This window comes from Lacerta agilis, chromosome 13 (assembly GCF_009819535.1).
Source record: "Lacerta agilis isolate rLacAgi1 chromosome 13, rLacAgi1.pri, whole genome shotgun sequence".
Lineage (NCBI taxonomy): Eukaryota > Metazoa > Chordata > Lepidosauria > Squamata > Lacertidae > Lacerta > Lacerta agilis.
In genome coordinates, this window is record NC_046324.1 from 34,061,929 (window position 1) to 34,075,097 (window position 13,169).

Consider the following 13,169-nt stretch of genomic DNA (forward strand, 5'->3'; position numbering starts at 1 on the left):
TGGATCGCCTATCATCTCAAGAGACTAGGCACTGACATCATTAGGTGCTCCCACCACAGAAGATACAGCTGTACTTTTTGTCTTGTTATTGCTGCTAGGAGGACCAATATGGCAAACTAATGCACCGGGAGTAAACTCCACTGAACATCATGGGACTTACTTCTAAGTAATAGTCATAACCATTTGTTCCCTGACTTGGAGAAGCTCATTAAGATGATCTTTAGAGAACTCCAGTTCTTGTAAAGCATTTTATCAGTCTGCAATTTACCACAAAGTTCTAAAAGTGGTAACAAATATGGTATTCCCTTGCTGGCCAGTGGTTTATGTTCTGCATCTGGGAGCAGGAAATTTAAATGTTGCTTAAAATTACACAGCTGAATACATATTCTGGAAAGAGATTTCCTCTTTGAGGAAGGAATTCAGATGCTGTGCCATAGCTCACAAATTTTAGGAGCATTTATGCAAAAGGATTCGGGAACTCTATAGAAAGCAGTAAGCAGTAAAGTTCACTGTGTTCCTTTAATTCAGTATAAAAAGTGGAATGAAACTCAAAAGTGTATCCTGGTGCCATCTTGGCTCATTAAGAAGTAGGTTTGTGCAGAATCGTGATAACAAAACAATAAAATTTATGCAGCAGTAAAAAAGGGGGAGGATGTTAAGTGACCAGAAGCTTTCAAGAAGAATCGCCTGAGCGTTTAAAGTCACTGCTTTTTGTGAAGTAATGAAGGTCACCTTCCCTTCACAGTATCCTACTCACTAAGTTCTCTTGTGCAACTATGCCTCTAATGCCTCCCACAAACAAAGCTCAGTGCCAGTTCTAAGCAGCCAGTGCGTCAAGGTTTTGCTTTCCAGCGGAAAAAGACTCCCATTAGGTTCAGGTGTATTCGCAGAGGTGACCACAGCCTGCAGGGCAATGGGAACTGGTCTCCAGCCATTTCATGATGTGCTGCAGGTGGCCACCATGACTGCAGCCCTGGCACCACACGAACAGACCCTTCACTACATGGTGGCACACAGCGCACATGCTGGCACACTGCCGACATCTGAAACGAGACCACAAAATGAATCAACCAGAAGAAAAGATCCATTCTAGACCACATATACAAAACTTGTGACCCACTGAACCAGCACATCAGTCATGAATGGATAGAAGCCCATCCGGAGCTCAAAAAACTTCTGTTTTGCTGCCTTCTTATGACAGCATTGTAATCAGGCACCTGGGATGTCTCTGTTGGCTTGACGTCCCATAAATTGATGAGATCTGTTCTAAATTTCTGTATTCCACTATACTTCTTAAACTGCTTGGAAAAGGATGTAAGCAGTTGTGAAGTGATTTTGTTTTCCAGCAATTTTTAAAAAACACTTTTGCTACACCACTGTGTTGAACCAAAGGCGAGATGTTCCAGAAGCTCTGCAAACACTATCTTGGTAGTCAAGATTAACACTACAATTAATTGGTAGTTGTTGCAAGAATGAGCTGGTGTATGTTTATATTCACTAGCTTTGATATATGCAAACTGGCTTGCTTTAATGCTATGCTTATCTGTGGACCCTGGAATGCTGGGCTCTCTGCCCAGAGAGGGAAGCTATCTGTAAGCCTTGGATAACTGCTACCTATGGCCTCACCAGCCAGGTGTGATGGGAGGTTCTGGCTAAATTGACGTATGCTGCCTTGTGCATAAAGGATGTATATACTCATTTGCTTGGGTGCTGACAAGTCATGACGACCTCTCACTGTTGTGGCGTCCATTCTACACCTGTAAAGGCAGTGAGGCTCTGCACACTGTGTTGGAAATTTACACTTTTTAAAAATAAAGCACCAGAACTGGCCATTCTGGCGTTTTTTACAGCTTTCTTTGGACATCCTTCAAGAATCAGTCCACTATTATAGGTCACATATGATCTCCTATAAAACGAGTGAGGCACACCTAGCTTCAGAAGCCTTCATATAATCCCGAGTGTGGGGTGGTAAAATGATTTTTAGCTCCTGGAAAACAAAATCACTTCCAGTTTTATTTATCAGGAAGTATGTATGCAAAGTGTTACTTAAAAGAGAGACAATAATTTAAGATGCTTTGGTGCAGGAGATCCCAGGTTCAATCCCCAGTGTTGCAGGTCAGAAAACATCCCTGCTTGTGATCTCAGAAAGATACTGCCACCAGAGTTAAGCCATTTCAGATCAGATGAACAGTTGTCTGACTTGGAATAAGGTAGCATCATATAATTGTTCTCAGTATGTCACAAAACTAAATCCTCTACATAGGCCTCTCACCTGTCACAAATCCAGCCTTTGTTGCTCATGGGTCTTTTGCAATTGCTGCAGTTGATGTGCAGTGTGGTGGAGGCCTGGTTGAGGCAGTTGATGGCTCTGCACGTGCTCAGTTTGATCACCTCATTGGAGATGTTCCACAGCTGGAAGCGCTGCAGCAAGTCAATGTACGAAGTGTACCAGTGTTCCTATGGGGTTTTAAGGCATTGCACACAAGTCACTTACAGTATCCTTCTCCAGAGATCTCTTTCAATTTCTCTCTTGCGACTCAAACCCTTTATTTTATTGAAATACTCATATACTGCCTTTTCATCTTTTTTTTTTAAATGATGCACTTGTCTATGAACAACTTCTAATGCTGGTGAAATAGAATGCAAAATTCATATGGATCTTTCCATGTTCCTCTTCTGCCGATGGCTATTTTTAAGTTGGCCCTGGCCTGTCAATTTGGAAATACAGTGGTACCTCTGGATGAGAACAGGATCCGTTCCGGAGCCCCGTTCACATCCTGAGCAGTCTGCATCCTGAGCGCCGCGTCTGCGCATGCTCACCAAGCGATTCGGCGCTTCTGTGCATGACGTCATTTGACACGTCTGCACATGCGCGAACTGCCAAACCTGGAAGCAACCCATTCCGGTGCTTCCGGGTTCGGCAGGTTCGTAACCCGTGACAAACGCAACATGCAGCGTTTGTAACACGAGGTACGACTGTAACTGGCAGGTGTGTTTTGAGAGCCAGACAATCTAGCCCAGGGGTCAGCAACCTTCGGCTCTCCAGATGTTTCGGACTACAATTCCCATCATCCCTGACCACTGGTCCTGTTAGCTAGGGATCATGGGAGTTGTAGGCCAAAACATCTGGAGAGCCGAAGGTTGCCTATGCCTGATCTAGCCCAACTCCACTTAATATACTACTACAAGCATTAACATGAAGAGCAGCTATTTTATTTCACACCCTTGCTGCCTTTCAGTAAACCTGGAATTCAAGGTGGAGTATAAATGGATCCTGGGCAGACTCCATCCAGGCATTCACCAGACCCAGACCTCCTCATGGTGTTGCCACTGCCCATTCCACATGCCTCTCCTTCTGATCAGCACCAGCTCTTATAAGTTGTGCAGAGCTTACTACTCCTTCTCCTTGTATCTCTTGCTGCTTGCTCACTTCGGGAGGGCAGGTGAATAGGCAGCAACAGTTAGGAGGAGGCGCAGCAGGACAGTTTTTGTGGATTGGGACGGGCTCCTTACTGAGTGTGCAGCTTTCAGCAGGTATCTGGTAATTATGACCCCCAATTCTAACCCTAAAATATAGAACAGGGAGGTACCTGTGCCTGGTCATCAATCTCCTTCCGGATACGATCCCCCAACACGATAAGTACAGACACCGCCATCTGCACATCCCCCTGCTCAGCATAGAAGAGCAACATGTCACGGACAATGGGGCTGAAGAAGTCAGCAGGCAAACGGTTGTCATACAGAGAGTGAGAGATGGAGATCAGGGAGAAAGATTCCACAGGTGTCAGCGACACAGTCTCTGCCTCATTGCCACTGACATGTGGGGAGTCTGCTTTGTCTTGTAAGTGATCCAGTGCAGAGGGGTTGTCCACAATCTCATGACGCAAAGGAAAGGCCTCCTGGGGAAGGATGTACTCTTGCTCCTCAGCTGTTAAGAAAACATGGACCCGTGAGAGGGAAGGCAGACGGGGAAAGATAAACAATTCCACCCAACACAGAAAGGGGAACAGGAAGGACCAACAGTTCTCAAGAGTATATACACTCACTGTGAGGATTCTCATGGTCTATCATGTACAGGTCATCTTCATCTCCTTCCACATCCCCAAGGAGATAATCTGCAGGGACATCACTGCCTTCAGTCTCTTCGTTCTCTAGACATCCAAGAGTAAAAAAAAAAAAGAGAGAGAGAGGGAAGCAGAGAAGGAAGTGAGAAACGGTTCCTAGGTTTCTATGCAGGGTTGGGGGAGAGGTATGTGTTCCTCCTCTGTCACCATTCTCACCATCATTATTGATCAGTGTGGAGGAAGAATCCATGAGGATGTTTTCAGGTCGGTTCTCTCCCTTGCTCCTCTCCATCCTTGACTCACTGCCTATCCCAGAAGGAATATCTTTCAAGTTAAAGCTGGGAGGGAAACAGAAATCTGTGTTAGACCCAGGTAAAACCTGATGCTTCCAGCCTCCCTCCACACCCCCTCACCCAAGTCCCCCACTGGTTGCAATTCCTGGTAACCAAGTAACCACACAAATATTGTATCATAAAGAATTTGAGTTCAGTTTTTCTCACTGCTGACATGAGAACCTACTGAGAGACCAGTAGCACTTCTGAACTTATCAGCAAGGTAAATTTTTTCTGCTCTGTAGTATGCCCTATTTCCAAGGGCTCAAGGGTGGAAATGCGAGTCTTCTCACTTTTATCCAGATGAACACTCTGCCTAATGCAAATGGTGCTGGTAATGTGTAAATGAGACCTCTCATGGAACCAGCCCACCTGCATTTGCCACAGTCAACATTATACCTCCCATCTCACAACCAAGATCAAGAATGCTGAAGCCTTTTTTACCTGTTCATGAGTGGAAGGCTGGAACTGCTCTTCCCAATGCTGTGATTAAGGTTTGAAGAGGGCACAGTGCTAGGGCTAGAGTAAATAATTCGGAGCATGTTCCATGTCTGAGCAACCTGACAAATAAGAGAAAGAACAGAAAGAGTTAAACTAAACAGCCACGTTTTTCAGCTAAGGAAAAGGAACAGAGGCAAACGAGACACAAAGAGTGAGGTACTGTATTGGGCTAGAGGCCACCACACGCCACCAAAACAATTTCAGGTAATGTCTTATGGGAGAGGGGCTGAACATAGCCCTGGACTCCTCTTCACATGCCAGGAAACTCCTAGCTCTCTCTCAGGAATTTCAGGACTGAGACTTAGTTCACAGCAGAGGAGTAACACATGCAACCTCAGCCTCTACAACTGGTAGGAAGTATAATATCTCTGGATTGGTAAGGTCTCTTATAAAATACAAGTATGGACTTCTGCTCACTACACATTCTGCTTGTGCCACTTAAGGCAGGAATTGGAAATTTATGGCCCTCCATCAATTGCACTCAAGGCAGACTCACTGGAATTAAAATTAGTCTTGACTATTCATTTCAATGGGCCTACTCTAAGTAAAAGTTACTTGAATAGAGCCCCATGTGTTACTGGACAGTAACTCCCATTATCCTCAGCCACTGGTCACACTGGTTGAGGTTGATGGGAACTGGGAGTCCAACATAAAAAAGCGAGTTTCCCTGCACTTGACTTAAGGCTCTAATTCAGGCCCTTGTTCTGGCTTCATCACAAGCCGCCAACTTCAGCAAAGTAACTTCTGGTACCCTGAGTTGAACATACATGTTGCAGGTTTGGATTCCAATACAGTCAACCATGGCATCTCCTTCCTGGGTGCCCATTGGGATTAGGAAGTGTTGTAGCCCCCTCCCCAAATGCACCAAAGTATAAGTGAATAACTCCTGCACAAAGGGAGCCCTTACCTGGTTGCGCTTGAGCTCTTTGGCCACTTTGGCATTATGGTCACACAGCTCTGCCAGCGGTCTCCCTGTCAGCACATACTGCTTGGCGGTCCGCACAAACCAGTCCATGCTACCAGCATCGCACTCTGTGTCTGCTTCAAATACACTTAGGGCACTGGAAGAGGAGATGAACTCAAACTGTTCTGTGGGGTCTAGCTTGCGCTTGAAGAAGATAGGGTGGCGCCGATCACGCTTACGGTTAGAATCAGAGGAGATGAGGCTCTCCTTGGCAGCAAATGCCAGGTCCCCAAAGAGGCTGTAACAAAGCCCCTCAGGGTTAGCCCGGTCAATAGGCTGGATGGCATCCTTGAAGATATGCTGGTAAAGAGTGCTGTCCTTGGAGCCAGACAGGAGGAAGTAAGGATCGTGGAGATGACGCCACACAATCCCTGTGGTGACATCTTTGTGTTCCTCAAACATGGCAGAGGGGATGAAAGGCCGACGTACATCCCACACATAGATGTTGTGGTCCACCATCATGGAGCATGTGGCAATGTGGTGTTTGCATTCAGGCCGCCACTTGACCCTTGCCACAGAGGCTATTGTCTGCACACAGTATATCTCTTTGGCCCGGTTGGTGTTCATGTCCCAGACCTTTACCATCTTATCTCGGCCCCCTGTGGCCAACCAGCCCCTAGATGAAGAGAAGAGAAGCTTAAGTGGCCAGTAAACAGTTCAGCAACCACTGCTCTTCTTATACATGATCTACACTGACCTTATACCCAGCTACCAATTCACAATCCTGCTAAAGCATGAGGGGCTAACCTGTGGCCCTCCAAATATGTTCAACTACAACTCCCATCATGTCTGACTAGCAGTCATGCTGGCTGGAGCTGATGGGAATTGGAGCCCCCATGTCTCTACTCCTGAGGGCTTATAGTGAAGTCATCAGTGACAGTGAGGAGTGGGGTGAGCACACCTTCCGATCCTTGCTCTCACACACCTGTGTGTCTTCTTTACTTATCTGCATGACAAAACCCTCACAGATCCCAAGATGCTGTTGGGCAACAGCTCCCATAAACCTTAGCCAGCATGGTCCCTAGTCAGGAATGACTAGAGCTAGATGTCAGCAACATCTGGAGGGCCACAAGTTAGGAACCTGTGCTGCAGTTCTTAGCCTAGAATTTCAAATATAGGAAAATAATTTATACAACATACTAACAAAAACACGCTCTTGGAGGAAGAGCTTTGAGTTTTCTAAGATGCATTTCTATAATATAATGCTTAAAAACAAAGCACTGGACAGAAGATTTTAACGTGAGGAAGGCAATCTTAAGAACAGTAAGTTCTCCATGGCTGTCTAAAATAATGTTTAAAAATAGGAAGAGAAAACTGCATACAGTGGTGCCCCGCTAGACGAAAATAATTCGTTCTACGAATTTTTTCATCTAGCGGGTTTTTTGTCTAGCGAAGCGGCAATGACAGCCGCGCTTTCGCTAGATGAAAAAAAAATACAAAAAAAATTCGTCTTGCGAGGCAGCCCCATAGACTTTTTCGTCAGCGGGGCAGCCTCCCGCTAGACGAATGCCTTCGTCTAGCGAGTTTTTCGTCTAGCGAGTTTTTCGTCTACTGGGGCACCACTGTATTTAAGAAGGAAGAATGTTCCATGGGCACGGAACAGAGAAAGAAAGAAGATGAGCTACAGAACAGAGAATCCTAGTACACAACATGAGATGGTGCCAAAGGAAAAAAATGGGGCATGCACAAGAATAAAGTCAGATGAGGATATGCTTGAAGACAAAGAACAAAATTTTAGTGCAGAATTCTAGCCCCTGCTGTCCACACCTGTCTTCCGGGTGCCAATCGCAACAGAATACGGGCCCATTATGGGCTGTGAACATCCTCTCGTAGCGGTCAGGCCGGCGGATGTCCCACAGCTGAACATTTCCATTCTCAAAGGTTGCAGCAAAGGTAAAGTAATCACGTATACTAAACTGGACGTCACGCACACTTTCTGATTGACCTGAAAGATAATGCAACAGACAGCATATTTGGCAAGCTTCATATCTGGCAGCTCATCTAGATGATACTCACCATTTGTAATCACACTCTAGCAACAGATTTCAGGCTCAAGGGCCAAATCAGATTCTCTCCCAATAATTTGGTCATACCTTGTTTTCGGCCCAGCCCCAACAAACTCATAGCACTGCCTTTTGACTAGGTGTAACTAGCAAAAGGTACTCTTGACCATTGCTGAGAGTGTTAAGAGTCAGGCACGGCAAATTCAGAAATGACTCCTTACCTGAGAATGTGCTAACAGAATCTTTCTTGCGCAGGTCAAAGCATTTCATGTAGCCATCCTGGGAGCCACTGAGAAGCATGTACACCTCCGTGGGGTGGAAGCACACCTTGTTAACTGTTCGTTTGTGCTCGGTGAAGAGCTGGTCCTGCTTGTTACGCGATGGCTTGCCAAGGTTCCAGGTCACGACGACGCCATTGGTGGCTGCTGTGGCCAACAAGTTCTCATCCATCTGGTGCCACACCACGTCGGCACAGCTGAAGTTCAGGGATGGCTTGCGGCCAACACGCAAGTTCAGCTTCTCCACAAATTGGTCTTCTTCTATAGAGTAGATCTTAAAGATGTTACGCCCAGCTACCACTACCTGGGCAGCATCACGGCATACACTAATGGCATTGGCAGGGGCATCCAGGTGGCAGAACATGGTCCGTCCAGTGATGGTATTGCCACCAAGAGCAGTGGTCACCCTAGCCATTTTCTCCATGGCTGCCTTTTGAGGGGCTCCCTGTGGTTCCAAGGGATCTCCCAATGACCACAGAGCAGGAGCGTCTACAGCTATATCTTGATGGACAACTTCACAAAATTAAACTCAAACTTGCAAGCTCCTTATCACTAAAGCTTCATTTAAAAAAAAGGAATATTCAGCACTTGAAATAAGGTCTTACCCAGAAATGGGCAGCATCTTAACACAAGGAAATGTCATGAAGTGATCACATAAAGCCAATGCTTACAGCTCCAGAGTTAGCTGCAAGCTCTTCTAATTTGCATTGAAAGCTTACTTGGCTTTAGGTCTACCTTGTGTGGAAATTTATTTGTAAACCATCAAGCACTTCTTTTCCTACATTCCTCTTGACAGAAACTTTTCACTTGTAGCATAGCTTCTGGCCGAAGAAATTCAGCTAAGTTCTGAAATACAAGACAGAATTGTTCAGGATGCAGACCAACACACACACACACACACGAAGAGAGAAAATCAGTTAAACAATAAATCTCTCTCAAGACACTGGACACTGAAACAAGACCAGTACCTACTATTGTAGAAGTTGCCATTTGCTTCTGAGAAGAACCTGCATAAAAGAAACTGACACACCACTAAAGGCAATTTTAAAAATATCTTTCATATTTTATTTATTTGTTGTCATCCGTCTATCTCAAGAGAAATGGAGTGCGCCTCTAGGGGTGAAGTCAAACTGCTGCAGAATCACAGCACCTGCCGTGGCTGCAGAGACCAGCAATTAATAACTGCTGCCCCCCCCCCCCAATTATTATTGTTGCATTAGCAGCACCAAAGTGACCTCCCTAGGGTACAAGCCTAGGCAGTGTGCATGGAAGTCCTGGACTGCCCAGAGGACAAGGCCCCCTCTCTGCCTTGCTGATGTGGTCCAAAAGGAAGCAGAGGAATACGTTTGCACCAGCTTAGCTGCAGGAGTTGCCAGAAAGTGTACAAGATGACATCCAACCAAACACCTTAGAGACTCCACTCTGGATTTGTGTAGGGTTTACTCCTTGGCCTTTTCTTTTCCCAAAGATGTCCTGCAAGTCTCCTTATGATATAATAGATCTGCAGATCTGGACCACCACTTTAATGGAAAGTTAACAAATTATACCTGAATGCTACGCTATCAAAAAACAAAGCACAACTTTTTCTGAAGTTTGGCACCCGTTTATTGAATACATCAAATTAAAGCAACATGACCAGCAGCCGCCCTCTTCTCAGTTTCCTTTGGAAAAAACTATTATTGGATAACACACTTATGAAGAACAATAGTCTGGAATTACAATGCTATTTTGTTGTAATCCTACCCTCTTCTCTCCTCATATCCTCCCGACTTTCCCCCCCACCCCACCCCTTTTCCCTATATCGTTGTGACCATTGGTTTTTTGCGTACTGGAAATGAAAGCAAGAACGATTACCATAAAATAAAAAAAATAAAAAGCTAACACCGCAGATTAAAGTTTGCTTTAAAACTGAGCTTTGCTTAATTAAGACAAAAACAAAAAGACAAAAAAAAAACCCGCCATGCAATGTACTGTATTCAATCCAGCATTTCCTCACCCTTACATGTATCGGGAGCTCAAAAAGATGCGCTGCATATATAAATACGCAGCAGTTTATTCCCGCGCGAGGCCTACCCAGCCTAGCCTGGCTTCCCTCAGCCTTTCACGAGCGAGCACCGGATGAGGCGCCAAGGTAAAAAGCAAAAGCAAACGGGCGGCAGCTCACCTGGCAGCGGGCCGAGGCCGCCAGGCCAACGGCTTCACCGATCGCTGCTACCGCGGCCACTGCTGGCAGGCCCTCCGTCGCTCAAGGGAGCCGCCTCTCCTTCCGCCGCGGAAACCCGACCCGCCTCGCCCGGCCCCTTCCGCCACCGACCAGGCCGCTCCGCCCTTGCTTGCCTGCCCGCCTGCCGGTGCCGGCCCCCCACCCTTGCCGCGCCGCCCTCTCGGCCCTTCGCCGGCGAGCCCGCGGGGCGTTGGCCGGGAGGTTTCCCCGTCGCCCCCGGCTGCGTTTTCCCGCAGGATCGTGGGGGGGGGGGGTCGCGTTTTTCAATGCTCCCGTGTATTTTATTTTATTTAACCTGCAGGTAGAAAACTAGCACAGCAGGGAGTGGGCTGGGTTAGAATCGTTCTCCCTGACATGCTGCCTTTCTTTTTGGAGGGTGGTTTTCTTTTAAAAACAAGCAGGCATTGAAATAGAATCACCCCATCCGGAGTATGAAATCTAACTGTCCACTGTATCACTGGTTTTACAGTTCCCACATTTTGGGTACCTGGATGCAATCCCCTCCCCAGATTAAAACTGGGTTTCCTTGGTAACGGTTGCCACCACACTGGATGAGAGCCTGATGGAAAACTGTAAGGTACCTCTTACAGTTGCCTCTGGGCAATGGTCATGTTTTGGGACACTTCCCCCTGCCATCTCTGTCCGCTGTTGCTCCACCTGTATCAAGGAGTCTTTGGTTCTCCTTTTCTCCCGTGAGATTATGTTGCCCATATTTTGACAGAGATCAATGCTGCACACAGGGTAAAGGTCTGAGCTTTGTATGCACTATGCAGAAGATCCTAGGCTCAATCCCCCAGCATCTCTAGGTGTAGGACTGGGTGTCGCACAGTTGTGGAACCCTGGAGAACTGCCGACTGCCTGTAGTCAATACTGAGTTAAATGGACCAGTAGTCTCACTTGGCTTCCTATGTTCACAGGGCTTCAACACTCCAGAGGGACATATTGGGGGAAATGCTGCGTCCGTGATATTGTGATATTGGCTTAATTTTTTAAGGAACCCTTTAGCTCCTTGCATTAGTGTGCCCCCTTATGCAGACTGGGGACAGCTGTCATTGTGAGAGTCCTACAGTACACATTTTTGTGTAGGCAATAATATGCAAACCATGCATGGACGTAGGCAGGGAGGGGCAGCTGCCCCCTCAAATCAATAAAAATAAAAGTACAGTGGTACCTTGGGTTAAGAACTTAATTCGTTCTGGAGGTCCGTTCTTAACCTGAAACTGTTCTTAACCTGAGGTACCACTTTAGCTAATGGGGCCTCCCGCGCCGCCACCACACGATTTCTGTTCTCATCCTGAAGCAAAGTTCTTAACCCGAGGTACTATTTCTGGGTTAGTGGAGTCTGTAACCTGAAGCGTCTGTAACACGAGGTACCTAACAAACTGAGGTTCTGCCCCCCCCCATCAAAATGCCTGCCCCCCCAACAAAAATCCTGGCTACATCCATGAAACCATGTGTGTATCATCACATGTGATGCTCACAAATGGACATTCATTTGGAAGTTGCACATTAGACTGGCAAAAATGCATAAAAACTGTAGTGATGTTTGTTGGAGATGCAACAATGGGGCAGGAACCTTTCTACACATGTGGTGGGAGTGCAAAGAGATGGGATTCTGGGAAAATATTTACAACGAGTTGAAAAAGATGTTTAGATTTTCATTTGGAAAAAAAACCAGAATCCTTTCTCCTAGGTATCATGTCAGAGGAAATAAAAAAAAAAAACGGTCAGACCAATATTCATGTATGCGACTACGACGGCAAGGTTATTAATTGCCAAAATTTGGAAAAGCAGCAGCGGCCCAACTAAAACAGACTGGCTATCTAAAATGATGGAATACTTTCATATTGCTGAATTAACAGGGAGGATAAGAGGAGATTTGGTACAAAAGTGAATAAGGAGTGGTCTATCTTTAAGGAATACATCAAAAGCTATGTGGAAAAAGTAGAACTTTTGACAGATATTGAGTGAATCCAGAAAATGATTAGAGTGAAAGGAGAGTAAAGTTAAGATAGACGAAGAGATTAAAGAAATAACGAAATGCGTTTTAGCCAATTGGAAAAATAAAGTAGCATAACAAGAACGGCTGGAAGTCAATTCACTATTGTGGGTGTTCGTGTGGGGTAGGTGTGTTGGTATGTATAGCATAGGTAGGTATAATATAATGTAGGTATGCTTTATGTTATGAAATTAAGGTATTGTGTTGTGTATATGTACGGTGTAAATGTCAATGTATGTGTTCTATATGTTAATAAAATATTTTAATAGAAAGGGGGGGGGAGTTGCACGTTCTTTCTAGCACAGAAAATGCTCCTTTCCCCCTTTTATATAAATGTTTTGTGCAATGTGTGATGTGACCCTATTCTGCTGGGGATGATGTACATTGAGCAGTGGGTTGGACGAGGGCTGCATACACATCAAATATTTAAAGCACATTACTTTGCCAAATAATCCTAGGAACTGTGGTTTGTTGAAGGTGCTGGGAATTTACCTCTGTGAGGGCTAAACTACAGTTCCTGGGATTCTTTAGAAGTACCGGTAAGTAATGCTCTTCAAATGTATGATGTGGACACAGGTGTCTTACAAGGCACCCGCCAACTCTCTGATTCAGCCCTGTGCTGTTAGATCTTGAATTATATTTTTATATACATTACCATACAATGACGTGGGTGTAAAAAGTAAATCAGATATTCTGTATTTTTAATTTTTTTAATATATATTTTTATAAACAGATCACGTGATAAAATAGCACAAGAAACACTTACCAAATATAAGGTTATATCTTCAGAATATACAGGAGAAG

At 45.4% G+C, this 13,169-nt stretch overlaps 1 protein-coding gene across 1 annotated transcript; it reads right to left on the reverse strand.

The window, feature by feature from the left end:
• Nucleotides 1–500: 500 nt before the first annotated feature.
• On the reverse strand, nt 501–10,396 carry WDR24 (WD repeat domain 24). The gene is made up of 10 exons (XM_033167789.1): nt 10,307–10,396; nt 8,086–8,988; nt 7,629–7,806; nt 5,805–6,477; nt 4,841–4,956; nt 4,281–4,402; nt 4,047–4,151; nt 3,591–3,928; nt 2,273–2,457; nt 501–1,043 (listed from the first exon to the last, which is right to left on the reverse strand). The coding sequence occupies exons 2-10, from the start codon at nt 8,564–8,566 to the stop codon at nt 875–877; spliced, it is 2,367 nt and encodes a 788-aa protein (XP_033023680.1). The 5' UTR covers nt 8,567–8,988; nt 10,307–10,396; the 3' UTR covers nt 501–874.
• Nucleotides 10,397–13,169: the final 2,773 nt, after the last annotated feature.